The sequence below is a fragment of the Oncorhynchus tshawytscha genome, linkage group LG16 (assembly GCF_018296145.1).
Source record: "Oncorhynchus tshawytscha isolate Ot180627B linkage group LG16, Otsh_v2.0, whole genome shotgun sequence".
NCBI classification, from domain to species: domain Eukaryota; kingdom Metazoa; phylum Chordata; class Actinopteri; order Salmoniformes; family Salmonidae; genus Oncorhynchus; species Oncorhynchus tshawytscha.
This window is the reverse complement of record NC_056444.1, coordinates 9,845,216-9,863,450: the sequence shown is the minus strand read 5'-3', so window position 1 is coordinate 9,863,450 and position 18,235 is coordinate 9,845,216. Positions and strand designations below refer to the sequence as shown.

Sequence of the window (18,235 nt, the reverse complement as noted above, 5' to 3'; positions counted from 1 at the left end):
TGGGCACGAAGGACACAATCGTAGGTTAGATATACACTATATATTCAAAAGTATGTGGACACCCCTTCAAATGCGTGGATTCAGTTATAAGTTAAAGTTAAATATAAGTTAAAGCCACACATGTTGCTGACAGGTGTTTAAAATCAAGCACACAGCTATGCAATTTCCGTAGACAAACATTGGCAGTAGGATGGCAACATTCACTACCGAGTTCCAAACTGCCTTTGGAAGCAATGGCAGCACAAGAACTGTTTGATGAGGGCTTCATGAAATGGGTTTCCATGGCCGAACAGCCGCACACAAGCCTAAGATCACTATGCGCAGTGCCAAGAATCAGCTGCAGTGGTGTAAAGCTCACTGCCATTGGACTCTGGAGAAGTGGAAATCTGTTTTCTGGCGTGTTGAAAATACGATTAACCATCTGGCAGTCCGGCGGACGAATCTGGGATATTTTAATTTTTTTATTATAGTTTTTTTTAAATGTACCCCTTTTTTCTCCCCAATTTCGTGGTAACCAATTGTTGTAGTAGCTACTATCTTGTCTCATTGCTACAACTCCCGTACGGGCTCGGGAGAGACGAAGGTTGAAAGTCATGCGTCCTCCGATACACAACCCAACCAGCCGTACTACTTCTTAACACAGCGCGCATCCAACCCGGAAGCCAGCTTCACCAATGTGTCGGAGGGTACACCATGCACCTGGCAACCTTGGTTAGCGCGCACTGCGCCCGGCCCGCCACAGGAGTCGCTGGTGCGCGATGAGACAAGGACATCCCTACCGACCAAGCCCTCCCAAACCCGGATGACGCTAGGCCAATTGTGCGTCGCCCCACGGACCTCCCGGTCGCGGCCGGTTACGACAGAGCCTGGGCGCGAACCCAGAGACTCTGATGGCACAGCTGGCGCTGCAGTACAGCGCCCTTAACCAAGGCACCACTCGGGAGGCCCGGTGAATCTGGGATTTGACGGATTCCAGGTGAACACAACCTGCACCAAAGCATAGTGCCAACTGTAAAGTTTGGTGGATGAGGAATAATGGTCTGGGGCTGTTTTTCATGGTTTGGGCTAGGCCCCTTAGTTCCAGTGAAGGGAATTCTTAACGCTACAGCATACAATGACATTCTATATTCCATATTAATGCCCATGATTTTGGAATGAGATGTTCGACGAGCAGGTGTCCACATACTTTTGGTCATGTAGTGTACTTGAGAGATCTTTTTGTGAGAATTGACCATAATATGTGCTGTATTTTTAGGGCAAAAAGAGCCAAAAAACCCAATGGTGTTTGGGGTTGCAGCAGGAACTCTGGGGGCCATTTTGCTTATCAGCCTGATCAGTCTTTTTGTATGGTAAGAACTATTCCTGGCATCAACGCAAAACAATTTTATTTCTGCTGTGTTTGTGCTTTTGCATATGAAAACCCTCTCAGTGCATTCAGAATACCTTTCTAAATGTCTTCCAGGAGGAGAAACTCGAGGCTCCACGATGGACTTGAAAGGACAGACAGTCCACAGGGACAGGTGGGAATAAGGCTCAACTTACAAAACCATCTACAAAGTGTATCTAAGGAGGTACTGAATTAATGCTGAAACTATTTAAAGCCATGAGGTTAACATAGTTTCAGAGCAAGTTTAGGGGGAGATGACCACATCGAAAGCAATGCCACATCCTGTAATGACATGGAATGATAACAGAATGGCTGTTGGACTTTGACAGTGTTTACTGTCTTTACACCTGTCAGTTGAATTGACATTTTCATTGACATCCCATCAGTATGTGTTGTGTAACCTGCTGACCTTAGAGTTTTACACATTACTGAGCTTAGAGATTTACACCTGTTCCTCTCTCTGTGTTCTCTCCACAGAACTCCCCGGTTGGGACAGTGTGTACTAACCAGGCCACAGCCGGAGAGGAACCAGAGGAACCTGCAGAAGACCAGCCTGAAGAGATCCACTACGGTGACATAGACTTCTCCAAACTACAGACCAAAGAGACCCCTGCTGCAGCCCAGGACAGGATCCAGGGACAGGAGAGTGAGTACGCTGAAGTCAACGCGACTGGGAGAGGGGCTCAGGAACCACCTCTTAACAACCTAGATGGGCTTTATGCACAAGTGAATAAAACAGGTGGATGCTAAGTATTTTGCCGATGAATATTAAGTGTTTTTATGTACAGTATTGTCATTGTGTATCTGTTTCTATTGGTACTTTTGTTACATTTATAATTGTGTGCTCTTTGATTATCTGCATATTTGTAGAATTTTCTGGGATGAAAAGTGTTTAACTGTTACTATAGTGTTGATATGATGATGCAGGCTACTCTTTATTTTAGACCATTTATTTTGAGTGTTGAGTTCACAGAGCATCTGTTTAATGGGTTCCAGTATAGAGGAACTGCTGAGTTCAACTAGCCCACTGAAGGCAGTTTAAGACCATATAAAGTCAATGATGACTGAGGAGAGAAGACACAGTTAGTTGGAGAGACAGTGGTCTGATACAAGACAGGAAGTTGGTGAAGTAAGTCGACATGATGGCAGAATGGTGTTAACATCTACTAGTTACTGTTTATCTTCATCTTTTGTGCAGTTACCAGAATAACAATATTATCTATTTTCAGTTTATACAGTTGGAGTCAGAAGTTTACATACAGATAGGTTGGAGTCATTAAAATTCATTTTTCAACCACTCCACAAATTTCTTGTTAACAAACTATAGTTTTGGCAAGTCGGTTAGGACATCTACTTTGTGCATAACACAAGTAATTTTTCCAACATTTGTTTACAGACAGATTATTTCACTTATAATTCACTGTATCACAATTCCAGTGGGTCAGAAGTTTACATGCACTATGTTGACTGTGCCTTTAAACAGCTTGGAAAATTCCAGAAAATTATGTCATGGCTTTAGAAGCTTCTGATTAACATCATTTGAGTCAATTGGAGGTGTACCTCTGGATGTATTTCAAAGCCGACCTTCAAACTCAGTGCCTCTTTGCTTGACAAAGAAATCAGCCAAGACCTCAGAAAAAAAATGTAGACCTCCACAAGTCTGGTTCAATTTCCAATTGCCTGAAGGTACCAAGTTCATCTGTACGAACAATAGTACGCACATATAAGCACCATGGGACCACGCAGCCGTCATACCACTCAGGAAGGAGACACGTTGTGCATCCTAGAGATGAACCTACTTTGGTGCGAAAAGTGCAAATCAATACCAGAACAGCAGCAAAGGACCTTGTGAAGATGCTGGAGGAAACAGGTACAAAAGTATCTATTTCCACAGTAAAACGAGTCCTATATCGACATAACCTGAAAGGTCGCTCAGCAAGGAAGAAGCCAATGCTCCAAAACCGCCATAAAAACGATAGACTACGGTTTGCAACTGCACATGCGGACAAAGATTGTAGTTTTTGGAGAAATGTCCTTTGGTCTAATGAAACAAAAATAGAACTGTTTGGCCATAATGACCGTTGTTGTGTTTGGAGGAAAAGGGGGAGGCTTGCAAGCCGAAGAACTCTATCCCAACTGTGAAGCAAGGGGGTGGCAGCATCATGTTGTGGGGGTGCTTTGCTGCAGGAGGGACTGATGCACTTCACAAAATAGATGGCATCATGAGGGAGGAAAATTATGTGGATATATTGAAGCAACATCTCAAGACATCAGTCAGGAAGGTAAAGCTTGGTCGCAAATGGGTCTTCCAAGTGGACAATGACCCCAGGCATACTTCCAAAGTTGTGGCAAAGTGGCTTAAGGACAACAAAGTCAAGGTATTGTGGCCACCACAAAGCCCAGAAAATTTGTGGGCAGAACTGAAAAAGCGTGTGTGAGCAAGGAGGCCTACAGACCTGACTTAGTTACTCCAGCTCTGTCAGGAGGAATGGGCCAAAATTCACCCTACTTATTGTGGGAAACTTGTGGAAGGCTACCCGAAACGTTTGACCCAAGTTAAACAATTTAAAGGCAATGCTAACAAATACTAATTGCGTGTATGTAAACTTCTGACCCACTGGGAATGTGATGAAAGAAATATAAGCTGAAATTAATCATTCTCTCTACTATTATTATTTCACATTCTTAAAATAAAGTGGTGAGCCGAATTAACCCAAGACAGGGAATTGTTACTTGGATTAAATGTCAGGAATTGTGAAAAACGGAGTTTAAATTTTTATGTTTCTATTTTGGTTTGGTCAGGGCGTGAGTTGGGGTGGGCATTCTATGTTGTTCATTCTATGTTTTGTTCTGTGTGGTGTATTTCTATGTGTTTGGCCTGGTATGGTTCCCAATCAGAGGCAGCTGGCAATCGTTGTCTCTGATTGAGAACCATACTTAGGTAGCCTGTTCCCACCTGTGTTTGTGGGTAGTTGTTTTCTGTCTCTGCACCAGACAGAACTGTTTTGTGGTGGGCATAGGTTTTTTTTTTTTGTGTTATTTTGTCTTAGTGTTCTGAGTTAAAATAAATATTATCATAAACACTTCCCATGCTGCGTTTTGGTCCGATCTTGACTATTCTTCATCAGACCAAGAGGATTGTTACTAAATAAGTTCAGGAGTAAAGATTTGCTTAACTAGTCACATCAGTTGCATGGATTCACTCTGTGTGCAATAATAGTGTTAAACATGATTTTTGAATGACTACCTCATCTCTGTACCCCACACATACAATTATCTGTAAGGTCCCTCAGTCAAGCAGCGAATTTCACTGGGACGCAAATTCACTTTTCAGCAGGTCAATAACCTAAAACAAAAAGCCAAATATATACCAGAGTTGCTTACTATGACAATATTGTATGTTCCTAATTGTCCAAGTTACAGTTTTGATTGGCTTGAAAATGTGCAAATATTGTACATTCCAGGTGTGCAAAGCACTTATAGTCTTACCCAGAAAGACTCACAGCTGTAATCACTGCCAGAGGTGATTATAATGTAACAGTTTCACTTCCGTCCCTGTCCTCGCCCCTACTTGGGCTCAAACGAAGGACCCTCTTTCAACAACTGCTTCCCAAGAAGCATCTTTAGCCATTGCTCCACAAAAGCCACGTCCCCTGCAGAGCAAGGGGAACAACTACTTCAAGGTCTCAGATTGAAATGCTATTAGCACACACCACGCTAACTAGCTAGCCATGTCACATCGGTTACACTCACCCTCCTTTTGACCTCCTCCTTTTCCGCAGCAACCAGTGATCCGGGTCAACAGCATCAATGTAACAGTATAACTTCAGTCTCTCTCCTCGCCCCTACCTGGGCTTTTGTGTGCAATACTAGTGTTTAACATGATTTTTAAATGACTACCTCGTCTCTGTACCCCACACATACAATTATCTGTAAGGTCCCTCAGTCAAGCAGCAACTTTCAAACAGATATAACCAGCTTTTCCATTGCCTCACAAAGAAGGGCACCTGTTGGTAGATGGGTAAAAAGAAAAGAAATCTGACATATCCCTTTGAGCGTAGTGAGTTTATTAATTACACTTTGGAAGGTTTATCAATACACCCAATCACTACAAAGATACAGGCGTCCTTGCTAACTCAGTACCAAATACATCCAACAAGTTTTCCATGTGTTTGATTCCAATCCATTTGCTCCGTTCCAGACATTATTATGAGTTGTCTTCCCCTCAGCAGCCTCCACTGATTTCACCAAAAGGTCCATTTTGACTTTAAAACAGTTTCATAGTTTAATGGCTGTGATAGCAGAAAACTTAGGACGGATCAACAATTTTGTAGTTACTCCACAATACTAACCTAAATGACAGATTGAAAAGAAGGAAACATGTACGAATAAACATATTCCAAAACTTACATCCTGTTTGCAATAAGGCATTAAAGTAAAACTGCAAAACAATGGTCAAAATAAATGTATTCTATGTCCGGAATGCAAAGGGTTATATTTGGGGCAAATCCAACACAACACATCACTGAGTACCACTCTTCATATTTTCAAGCATGGTGATGGCTGCACCATGTTATGGCCGTCTAGCAATGATCAACAACCAACTTGACAGGGATTGAATCATTTTTTAAAGAATAATGTAAACATATTGTACAATCCAGGAACGCTCTTACAGACTTACCCAGAAGGACTCACAGCTGTAATCACTGCCAAATGTGATTCTAACATACGTCAATTAGATATTTCTGTATTTCATTTTCAATTCATCTGCAAACATTTCTAAAGACATATTTTATCTTTGTTATTAAGGGGTATTGTGTATAGAGGGGTGAGAAAATACATATTTTATCTTTGTTATTAAGGGGTATTGTGTATAGAGGGGTGTGAAAATACATATTTTATCTTTGTTATTAAGGGGTATTGTGTATAGAGGGGTGTGAAAATACATATTTTATCTTTGTTATTAAGGGGTATTGTGTATAGAGGGGTGTGAAAATACATATTTTATCTTTGTTATTAAGGGGTATTGTGTATAGAGGGGTGTGAAAATACATATTTTATCTTTGTTATTAAGGGGTATTGTGTATAGAGGGGTGTGAAAATACATATTTTATCTTTGTTATTAAGGGGTATTGTGTATAGAGGGGTGAGAAAATACATATTTTTTAATATATTTTTATTTCAGGTTGTAACACTCCAAAATGTTTATTAAGTCAAGAGGTATGAATACTTTCTGGGGGCACTGAGTACACCAAACATGATTTGAGTTGCACCCCTTTTGTCTCCAGAACAGCCTCAATTCATCAGGGCAGGGACTCTACAAAGTGTTCCAAGGGGATGAAGGCCCATTATGACTCAAATGCTTCCCACAGTTGTGTCAAGTTGGCTGGATGTTTTTTGGGTGGTGGATCATTCTTGATACACACAGGAAACTGTGTGAATAAACCCAGCAGTGTTGCAGTTCTTGTCACAAACCAGTGCGCCTGGCATCTACTACCACACCTCATTCAAAGACACGTACATTGTTTTGTCTTGCCCAAACACCCTCTAAATGGCACCCATACACAACACACTTCTCAATTGTCTCAAGGCTTAAAAATCCTTCTTTAACCTGTCTCCTCCCCTTCGTCTACACTGAAGTGGATTTAACAACTGACTTCAATAAGGGATCATAGCTTTAACTTGGAGTCACCTGGTCAGTCTATGTCATGGAAAGAGCAGTAAGATACAGCTGAACACTGATTCTGATCTATCACCTAATACCTACTCATATATCCATTGACAGTGAGTGGAAGCCTGAACTGTATGCAGACACGTTGTTTATTTGTAAGTTTGTACATTTTACCCACATATAGGCAAAGCAGTTTCCACATAACTGGCTCTCTCCTGTTGCTGGCTCATAACTGGCTCTCTCCTCTGTCCTGTTGCACACGGGACACACTCTTTTCACACCACTTCAATAAGAAATTATTTTGGTAGCAGGTTAGGAGCAGGGACAGATTACCGAACGGCCCCAGATAGCATATGATAGCAACGTGTGTAGAATTACAGGAAATTAGCTTTAAAACTGAAAACTTTCCTATCAACCTCATTTAAATATATATATATATATATATATATTTATTTTACCTTTATTTAACCAGGTATGCTAGTTGAGAACAAGTTCTCATTTGCAACTGTGACCTGGCCAAGATAAAGCAAAGCAGTTAGACACACACAACAACAGAGTTACACATAGAATAAACAAACATACAATCAATAATACAGTAGAAACATCTATATACAATCTATATAAGGCAATAAATAAATCAAATCAAATCAAATTTATTTATATAGCCCTTCGTACATCAGCTGATATCTCAAAGTGCTGTACAGAAACCCAGCCTAAAACCCCAAACAGCAAGCAATGCAGGTGTAGAAGCACAGTGGCTAGGAAAAACTCCCTAGAAAGGCCAAAACCTAGGAAGAAACCTAGAGAGGAACCAGGCTATGTGGGGTGGCCAGTCCTCTTCTGGCTGTGCCGGGTGGAGATTATAACAGAACATGGCCAAGATGTTCAAATGTTCATAAATGACCAGCATGGTCGAATAATAATAAGGCAGAACAGTTGAAACTGGAGCAGCAGCACGGTCAGGTGGACTGGGGACAGCAAGGAGTCATCATGTCAGGTAGTCCTGGGGCATGGTCCTAGGGCGCAGGTCCTCCGAGAGAGAGAAAGAAAGAGAGAATTAGAGAGAGCATATGTGGGGTGGCCAGTCCTCTTCTGGCTGTGCCGGGTGGAGATTATAACAGAACATGGCCAAGATGTTCAAATGTTCATAAATGACCAGCATGGTCGAATAATAATAAGGCAGAACAGTTGAAACTGGAGCATAGGCCATGGTTGCGAAGTAATTACAATATAGCAATTAAACACTGGGATGGTAGAATGTGCAGAAGATGACTGTGCAAGTAGAGATACAGGGGTGCAAAGGAGCAAGATAAATAAAATAAATACAGTATGGGGATGAGGTAGATTGGATGGGCTATTTACAGATGAGCTATGTACAGATGCAGAGATCAGTGAGCTGCTCTGACAGCTGGAGCTTAAAGCTAGTGAGGGAGGTAAGAGTCTCCAGCTTTAGTGATTTTTGCAGTTTGTTCCAGTCATTGGCAGCAGAGAACTGGAAGGATAGGCGGCCAAATAAAGAATTGGCTTTGGGGGTGAGATATACCTGCACCATGGCAAAATGTGTTGTATTGCAGGAACGTAAGCTCAGGGTCCCAAATGCGGTCATCAAACCATGGTTTAGGAGAGCATTTTCCCTAACCCTAACCCTTTTACCTAACCTTAACCTCAGTCTCCTAACCTGCTGCATAAGTTCTCATAAACTGCTACAAAACAGTCAATTCCGTATCAAAGTGGAGTGAAAAGATTGTCTCTGTGGCATCCAGCCCAGCAGGCTCCTCTTGGCAAATAGACTTCAAAGAGGAGGTTGGTGTAGGAGAAGTTGAGTGGTGTGTGAGAATCACTCAGATACAATTACAGTTACTCTGTTTCATACCAAGTCTGTTTTTCATGTTGAAAAATAATGTGACAACCTTATGTTTTGTATAGATCTCTAATTAAATTTTTACTTTCTTTATTTTAATAAATTAATAGTGAATCTTGGTTCATAAATTAACAATATTTTTTAAATCCCACAGATATTCCCATTCAAGCCTGGGAGATACAGCAGATACGGGAGATACAGGAGATACGAGAGATACAGGAGATACAGGAGATACGGGAGATACAGGAGAGGGAGATACAGGAGATACAGGAGAGGGAGATACAGGAGATACTGGAGATACAGCAGATACGGGAGATACAGGAGATACGAGAGATACAGGAGATACGGGAGATACAGGAGATACAGGAGATACGGAGATACAGGAGAGGGAGATACAGGAGATACTGGAGATACAGCAGATACGAGAGATACAGGAGATACGAGAGATACAGGAGATACGGGAGATACAGGAGATACAGGAGATACGGGAGATACAGGAGAGGGAGATACAGGAGATACAGGAGAGGGAGATACAGGAGATACTGGAGATACAGGAGATACGGGAGATACAGGAGATACAGGAGATACAGGAGATACGGAAGATACGGGAGATACAGGAGATACAGGAGATACGGAAGATACGGGAGATACAGGAGATACAGGAGATACGAGAGATACAGGAGATACAGGAGATACAGGAGATACAGGAGATACGAGAGATACAGGAGATACAGGAGATACGGGAGATACGGGCGATACGGGAGATACAGGAGAGGGAGATACAGGAGATACAGGAGATACAGTGAGAGGGAGATACAGGAGATACTGGAGATACGGGAGATACGGGAGATACAGGGAGATACAGGAGAGGGAGATACAGGAGATACAGGAGAGGAGATACAGGAGATACGGGAGATACGGGAGATACAGGAGAGGGAGATACAGGAGATACTGGAGATACAGGAGATACGGGAGATACAGGAGATACTGGAGATACAGGAGATACAGGAGATACAGGAGATACGGAAGAGGGAGATGGTTTTGCTGCCAAAAGTTTATTTTAGCAATTTATTGGGGGCGGACTTAGTGATTCAGGGGCCCGTTTCAAAATTCTGCTGACCTGTCCTACCCCGAAAAAGGGACATTAAATACAGTAGTATTCCTTTAAAATGATTTCTCATACACATATTAGGAAGTACTTCACTGATGAGATGTGAGATGTGCCACATGAATTTCAGCACTTTAGTTTATCAGACCTCCCAATGTGTGTAACAGTTTCTGCTGTAGACAGTTTACGTTACCGTCTAAGGCAAGTATCGACTTCTTCACTATCTTTTCTGTTAATTCTAATGTTCAAAATAAATTAAAGGAGATTAATTATGAGTAATGAGATTCAATATGTTCTAATGTACTGCTGTTTGTTCATGTATTAGCTTTACAACTGAAAGACATTGTGTATTTGATATGGGGATGGTTCAATGCAATGTATTGTGTGTGTTAACTTCCTCTTTAATGTCTATTTGCCAAGAAAACCCTGGTGGGCTGGATGACACATTTTCACACCACTTCTATACAGATTTGACTTTGTCGTATCGGGCTAGAAGAATTTATGTAGCAGGTTAGGAGAATTACGGCTATGGGTTACGGTTAGTGAAAATGCTCTCCTAACCAGGGTCGGACGACCCCACACCCCCCTCTTACTTACTGCATTTCAACCCATTTTGCCATGGTGGGGAGGGCATTTCAACCCATTTTGCCATGGTGGGGAGGGCATTTCAACCCATTTTGCCATGGTGGGGAGGGCATTTCAACCCATTTTGCCATGGTGGGGAGGGCATTTCAACCCATGGTGCAGAGATACATATTTACAGTTTTAGAATGTTATTCGACATGATGTCATGAAGCTGACAAACAATGTTATTGTTTTCGAGCTAATTTCCCACTATTCAACACATTTTTCTATCATATGCTATCTGGGGCCGTTCTGTAGTCCAGCCCTGCTCCTAACCTGCTACCAAAATCACTTCTTATTGAAGTGGTGTGAAAAGAATGTCCCGAGCGCCACAGGAGGGAGACCGTGACCTACAGGTACTGGGAGGCAAGTTGGACATGGCTCACTCTACAAAAGTCTAGTTGGGATAAAGCTTTTGTAAAATTGACGTCAAATTCTTTTAGCATTTGAGCTAATCCTAACACTTTTCCGTTCCTTGATCTAATTATCATAACCTGCTACGTTAATTCTCCTAACCTGCAGCCCAATTCTCCTCAACTTGCGAGAAAACTACATTTGGACAAATCACTCATTTGCAAATAAATTCATTAAAAATCCTACAATGTGATTTTCTGGATTTTTTTTCTTCTAATTTTGTCTGTCATAGTTGAAGTGTACCTATGATGAACATTACATGCATCTCTCATCTTTTTAAGTGGGAGAACTTGCACAATTGGTGGCTGACTAAATACTTTTTTGCCCCACTGTATGTGGATAAAATGTATGAAAATACAATGAAACGATGTGCCTGCATGCAGATCAGGCTACCACTCACTATCAATGGATATATGAGTAGTTATTAGGTGATATAACAGAACCAATCGTATTGCTCTTTCCATGACATAGACTGACCAGATGAATCCAAGTGAAAGCTATGATCCCTTATTGAAGTCACTTGTTAAATCCACTTCAGTGTAGATGAAGGGGAGGAGACAGGTTAAAGAAGGATTTTTAAGCCTTGAGACAATTGAGAAGTGTGTTGTGTATGTGTGCCATTTAGAGGGTGTTTGTGCAAGACAAAACATGTAAGTGCCTCTGAACGAGGTGTGGTAGTAGGTGCCAGGCGCACTGGTTTCAGGAACTGCAATACTGCTGGGTTTTTTCACTCTAAACAGTTTCTGGTGTGTATCAAGAATGGTCCACCCCCCAAAGGAAATCCATCCAACTTGACCCAACTGTAGGAAGCATTGGAGTCATAATGGGCCAGCATCCCTGTGGAACACTTTCGTCACCTTGTAGAGTCCATTCCCTGATGAACTGAGGCTGTTCTGAAGACAAAAGGGGTTTCAACTCAAAATTAGGAAGGTGTTCCTAATGTTTGGTATCCTCAGTGTCTTCAGAAAGAACCCCTTGACTTATTCCACAATGTTGTTGATCCATCCTCAGTTTTCTCCAATCACTGCCGTTAAACTATGTAACTGTTTTAAAGTCACTATTGACCTTATGGTGAAATCAGTGGAGGCTGTTGAGGGGAAGACAACTCATAATAATGTCTGGAACGGAGCAAATGGAATGGAATCAAACACATGGAAAACATGTTGGATGTATTTGGTACCATTCCACCTGTTCTGCTCCAGTCATTACCACGAGTACGTTCTCCCCAATTAAGGTGCCACCAACCTCCTGTGGGTGAAATCCCTGTGCAGTGTTTTTCCTCTCCGGCGACTGAGTTAGGAAGGACGCCTGTATCTTTGTAGTGATTGGGTGTATTGATAAACCATCCAAAGTGTAATTAATAAACTCACTACGCTCAAAGGGGTTTTCAATGTCAGATTTCTTTTCATTTTACCCATCTACCAACAGGTGCCCTTCTTTGTGAGGCAATGGAAAAGCTGGTTATATCTGTTTGAAAGTTGCTGCTTGACTGAGGGACCTTACAGATAATTGTATGTGTGGGGTACAGAGACGAGGTAGTCATTTAAAAATCATGTTAAACACTAGTATTGCACACAAAGTGAATCCATGCAAGTCATGTGACTAGTTAAGGGAATCTTTACTCCTGAACTTATTTAGGCTTGCCATAGAAAGGGTGTTGAATACATATTGACTTTCAGCTTTTCATTTTTATGTCTAAAAACATAATTCCATGTTGTGTGTTGAACAGTGACACAAAATTTAATCCAATTTAATCCATTTTAATGTTAAATGTTGGTCCAATAAGACCAAAAGATTTCATGGAAATTGAATGTAAAAGTTTTTATTGCAGTGCAATTAATAAACAACCTTAATAAATTCAGCCTCAATTGTTTCTTTGATTTAACACTCAACATAAAAACTGACAGAATAATTCTAAATAGATATAAACTGAAAATAGATAATATTATTAGTCTGGTAACTGCACAAAAGATGAAGATAAACAGTGACTAGTAGATGTTAACACCATTCTGCCGTCATGTAGACTTACTTCACCAACTTCCTGTCTTGTATCAGACCACTGTCTCTCCAACTAACTGTGTCTTCTCTCCTCAGTCATCATTGACTTTATATGGTCTTAAACTGCCTTCAGTTGGCTAGTTGAACTCAGCAGTTCCTCTATACTGGAACCCATTAAACAGATGCTCTGTGAACTCAACACTCAAAATAAATGGTCCAAAATAAAGAGTAGCCTGCATCATCATATCACCACTATAGTAACAGTTAAACTCTTTTCAACCCAGCAAATTCTACAACTATGCAGATAATTACACAATTATACACAATTATAAATGTAACAAAAGTACCAATAGAAAACAGATACACAATGACAATACTGTACATAAAAACACTTAATACCCATTGGAAAAATAATTAACAAGCACTTATTTTATTGACTTGTGCATAAAGCCCATCTAGGTTGTTTAGAGGTGGTTCCTGAGCCCCTCTCCCAGTCACGTTGACTTCAGCGTACTCACTCTCCTGTCCCTGGATCCTGTCCTGGGCTGCAGCTGGGGTCTCTTTGGTCTGTAGTTTGGAGAAGTCTATGTCACCGTATTGGATCTCTTCAGGCTGGTCTTCTGCAGGTTCCTCTGGTTCCTCTCCGGCTGTGGCCTGGTTAGTACACAGTGTCCCAACCGGGGAGTTCTGTGGAGAGAACACAGAGAGAGGAACAGGTGTAAAGCTCTAAGCTCAGTAATGTGTAAAACTCTAAGGTCAGCAGGTTACAAAACACATACTGAGGGGATGTCAATGAAAATGTCAATTCAACTGACAGGTGTAAAGACATTAAACACTGTCAAAGTCCAACAGCTATTCTGTTATCATTCCATGTTCTTACAGGATGTGTCATTGCTTTCGATGGGGTCATCTCCCCCTAAACTTGCTCTGAAATTATGTTAACCTCATGATTTTAAATAGTTTCAGCATTAATTCAGTACTTCCGTAGATACACTTTGTAGATGGTTTTGTAAGTTGAGCCTTATTCCCACCTGTCCCTGTGGACTGTCTGTCCTTTCAAGTCCATCGTGGAGCCTTGAGTTTCTCCTCCTGGAAGACATTTAGAAAGGTATTCTGAATGCACTGAGAGGGTTTTCATTTGCAAAAGCACAAACACAGCAGAAATAAAATTGTTTTGCGTTGATGCCAGGAATAGTTCTTACCATACAAAAAGACTGATCAGGCTGATAAGCAAAATGGTCCCCAGAGTTCCTGCTGCAACCCCAGAAACCAGAAACCAGAAACCAACCCCTGAGGTTTTTGACTCTTTTTGCCCTAAAAATACAGCACATATTATGGTCAATTCTCGCAAAAAGTTCTCTCAAGTACACTACATGACCAAAAGTATGTGGACACCTGCTCGTCGAACATCTCATTCCAAAATCATGGGCATTAATATGGAATATAGAATGTCATTGTATGCTGTAGCGTTAAGAATTCCCTTCACTGGAACTAAGGGGCCCAGCCCAAACCATGAAAAACAGCCCCAGACCATTTTTCCTTATTGTTAAGGGAATTTTTTATCAATGATGACTAATTATGTATACATTTCAATCAGGACTTACTAATCAGAATACTATTATGTTACTGTATATGTACTAATCAGAATACTATTATGTTACTGTATATGTATGAATTTTCTTTTTAATCCTAGTACTGAATATAATGTGTGTAAATATAATCAAGAGTTAGAACAATGACTGTCTGTCCATGGTAGAAATGAATGAACTTATAGCCAGTCTGGCTAGAAGGCTTATCTAAACAAACTGACCTTGGCTCAGTCATATATTATCTTAATAGGGAGAGACATGTGAGAACCATACAGCCATTGTACTAGAGCGGAGATGACACAGGCTAGTACTGAAACTAATGACGTCATTTTCAGTTTATAACCTGTGGTAAAATGTGTAATGAGCAGTACTCTCGTGAATAAAAAGCTGCTGGCTGACTTTAAGACTGGGCTCTGTCCATTTTATACAAATAAGGGTCATACAAATCCTTATGAATTGAGTGTTTCATTTTAATTGGGTATTAAAACAGAGGAATTTAATTCCTGTAACAATTGGTCCTTCGAACCGGGTTCTAAAATATCCGTCCCTGCCATCTGAAGGTTGTACGCCGAAAAATCACTTATCCACCAAACTGTACAGTTGGCACTATGCTTTGGGGCAGGTAGTGTTCACCTGGAATCCGTCAAAACCCAGATTCGCCAGCCGGACTGCCAGATGGTGAATCGTATATTCAACACGCCAGAAAACAGATTTCCAGTTCTCCAGAGTCCAATGGCAGTGAGCTTTACACCACTGTAGCTGATTCTTGGCACTGCGCATAGTGATCTTAGGCTTGTGTGCGGCTGTTCGGCCATGGAAACCCATTTCATGAAGCCCTCATCAAACAGTTCTGGTGCTGCCATTGCTTCCAAAGACAGTTTGGAATTCGGTAGTGAATGTTGCCATCCTACTGCCAATGTTTGTCTATGGAGATTGCATAGCTGTGTGCTCGAGTTTAAACACCTGTCAGCAACATGTGAGGCTTTAATAACTGAATCCACGCATTTGAAGGGGTGTCCACATACTTTTGAATATATATTGTATATCTAATCTACGATTGTGCCCTACGTGCCCATTTGACCTTTTATAGCCAGCTGCACTTCATTCGACTTCCCACAGCCGTGGCTATTTCTTGCTTCACTGTAGTACAGTCCTCCATCACCAACAGTAACATTGAGGGTGTAACTCAGTCCAGATGCTACCTGAGTTGTTTTACCCTCACTGATCTTGAACCAGGTGAAATTTGTCACAGGAGGGTTGGCTGTACTGCTGCAGGTCAGATTAACACAGCTGCCCACTAGTACTGGATCAGCTGGACTGATGGAGGCCGTGGTGTCCTTAGGAGAGACTGGGGGAGAGGGGTTCATTTAGAATGTATCTGGATATGGTATATTGAATAGTCTCATCAAAACCACTCTATTACAATCATCAGTGAAACATGATAGAATGATCTATTCTTCAGGAACCGGTGACTAAATCTTACATGAAATGTTAAGCTTCATGTTATGTTCAGCTCTCTTGTTGCTTGTCCCTACTGGGTAGACTGCAGTACAAGTGATGTTCTTCTGATGATGAAGGTATGAAGGAGTGAAAGTCACCGTGGAGAGAAATGATTTGGTTTGGTCTGGATTTTCCTGCAGTTGGTTCTCAGTTGTGAAATGTGTTGGGAGAGTCCATGTCAGCTCAGGGGGGTGTTCGGGACAGGGAGCAACAGCTGAGCAGTTCAAACTGACAGGGGTCCCTTCCTTTACCTCACCTGAGACAGTAATGATGGGACTGGAAGGCAAATCTGTAATACATTGTAGATAAATATATTTTACTCTAATAGTTAAACTGTCCACTTGTTCTTATCTTATCTTTGATGCAAGGAATCTAAACTGGGAAAAATAGTTGGTAAACAGTTAAATATTCTCTTACCACTGACAACTATAGAAACAAACTTTTCAGTGTCTGTTGCACGGAATGGTTGACTCTCAATCCTGAAGTAGTATTTATCAGTGTAATTGGTGGTTACATTGAAGAAGACTGTGGTGCAGTTCTTCTGGGACATGTTTCCAGTTATCTCCCCTTGATATCTGTTGACCATCTCAGTACTGTTAAATATCACACTGTCCAGACGCCCACCAAAGTATGGGTTTCCTTTAATCCACACTCCAGAGGTTAGTATTGTGCTGTTAAATGTATACTTATTTTGGTGAACAATATCAAATGAACATGGGATTTGCATACAGGAGCCCGTCAGTACATCCAGTCTATCTGGCATTGTGGTGATCAAATCTCGTCGACCAAAACAGGCCAAAACACCTGCAACATAAAGGACAACATCAGGGAGGTTCTGATATATTATCAGTTCAGTCCAATGATATGTATTAACCCTAGATGACTGACAGGGGCCTCTGTTTGGAGGCAACTGCACAGCCATCTTGTTACTCCTCCTTCAGGGTAAAACAGATGTTGGAAGCTATAGAAATGCATTTATTAATGTCTATACTCGTTTTAGACTGAGCCCTCTCCTGTACTCCCTGTTCACCCACGACTGCGTGGCCATGCACGCCTCCAACTCAATCATCAAGTTTGCGGACGACACAACAGTGGTAGGCTTGATTACCAACAACGACGAGACGGCCTACAGGGAGGAGGTGAGGGCCCTCGGAGTGTGGTGTCAGGAAAATAACCTCACACTCAACGTCAACAAAACTAAGGAGATGATTGTGGACTTCAGGAAACAGCAGAGGGAACACCCCCCATCCACATCGATGGAACAGTAGTGGAGAGGGTAGCAAGTTTTAAGTTCCTCGGCATACACATCACAGACAAACTGAATTGGTCCACTCACACAGACAGCATCGTGAGGAAGGCGCAGCAGCGCCTCTTCAACCTCAGGAGGCTGAAGAAATTCGGCTTGTCACCAAAAGCACTCACAAACTTCTACAGATGCACAATCGAGAGCATCCTGGCGGGCTGTATCACCGCCTGGTATGGCAACTGCACCGCCCTCAACCGTAAGGCTCTCCAGAGGGTAGTGAGGTCTGCACAACGCATCACCGGGGGCAAACTACCTGCCCTCCAGGACACCTACACCACCCGATGCTACAGGAAGGCCATAAAGATCATCAAGGACATCAACCACCCGAGCCACTGCCTGTTCACCCCGCTGCCATCCAGAAGGCGAGGTCAGTACAGGTGCATCAAAGCTGGGACCGAGAGACTGAAAAACAGCTTCTATCTCAAGGCCATCAGACTGTTAAACAGCCACCACTAACATTGAGTGGCTACTGCCAACACACTGTCAATGACACTGACTCTACTCCAGCCACTTTAATCATGGGAATCGATGGGAAATGATGTAAATATATCACTAGCCACTTTAAACAATGCTACCTTATATAATGTTACTTACCCTACATTGTTCATCTCATATGCATACGTTGATACTGTACTCTATATCATCGACTGCATCCTTATGTAATACATGTATCACTAGCCACTTTAACTATGCCACTTGGTTTACATACTTATCTCATATGTATATACTGTACTCGATATCATCTACTGTATCTTGCCTATGCTGCCCTGTACCATC

General features: G+C 41.7%; 2 protein-coding genes across 3 annotated transcripts in view; one reads left to right on the top strand and one right to left on the bottom strand.

Annotated features, from left to right (window-relative positions):
* Positions 1–2,725, top strand: part of LOC121839569 (B-cell receptor CD22-like) — a gene marked incomplete in the record, with an annotated part of 17,747 nt that extends 15,022 nt beyond the window's left edge. Inside the window, 3 exon segments of the mRNA XM_042298630.1 lie at positions 1,256–1,349; positions 1,463–1,520; positions 1,865–2,725. Of these exon segments, the coding sequence (XP_042154564.1) occupies positions 1,256–1,349; positions 1,463–1,520; positions 1,865–2,137 (425 nt within the window).
* A 10,142-nt stretch (positions 2,726–12,867) lies between these two features.
* The window catches only part of LOC112215288 (sialic acid-binding Ig-like lectin 7), an 18,664-nt gene continuing 13,296 nt past the window's right edge, over positions 12,868–18,235 (bottom strand). Inside the window, exons 2-7 of one of the 2 annotated variants that reach the window (XM_042298750.1) lie at positions 16,570–16,956; positions 16,136–16,441; positions 15,734–16,000; positions 14,266–14,377; positions 14,095–14,152; positions 12,868–13,750 (exon numbers count right to left, since the gene is read on the bottom strand). In XM_042298750.1, coding sequence (XP_042154684.1) covers positions 13,478–13,750; positions 14,095–14,152; positions 14,266–14,377; positions 15,734–16,000; positions 16,136–16,441; positions 16,570–16,956 — 1,403 coding nt within the window. In that variant the 3' untranslated portion in view covers positions 12,868–13,477. Of the gene's footprint in view, positions 13,751–14,094; positions 14,153–14,265; positions 14,378–15,733; positions 16,001–16,135; positions 16,442–16,569; positions 17,149–18,235 lie in introns of those variants that run through there. The other variant, XM_042298749.1, reaches the window with a different exon arrangement.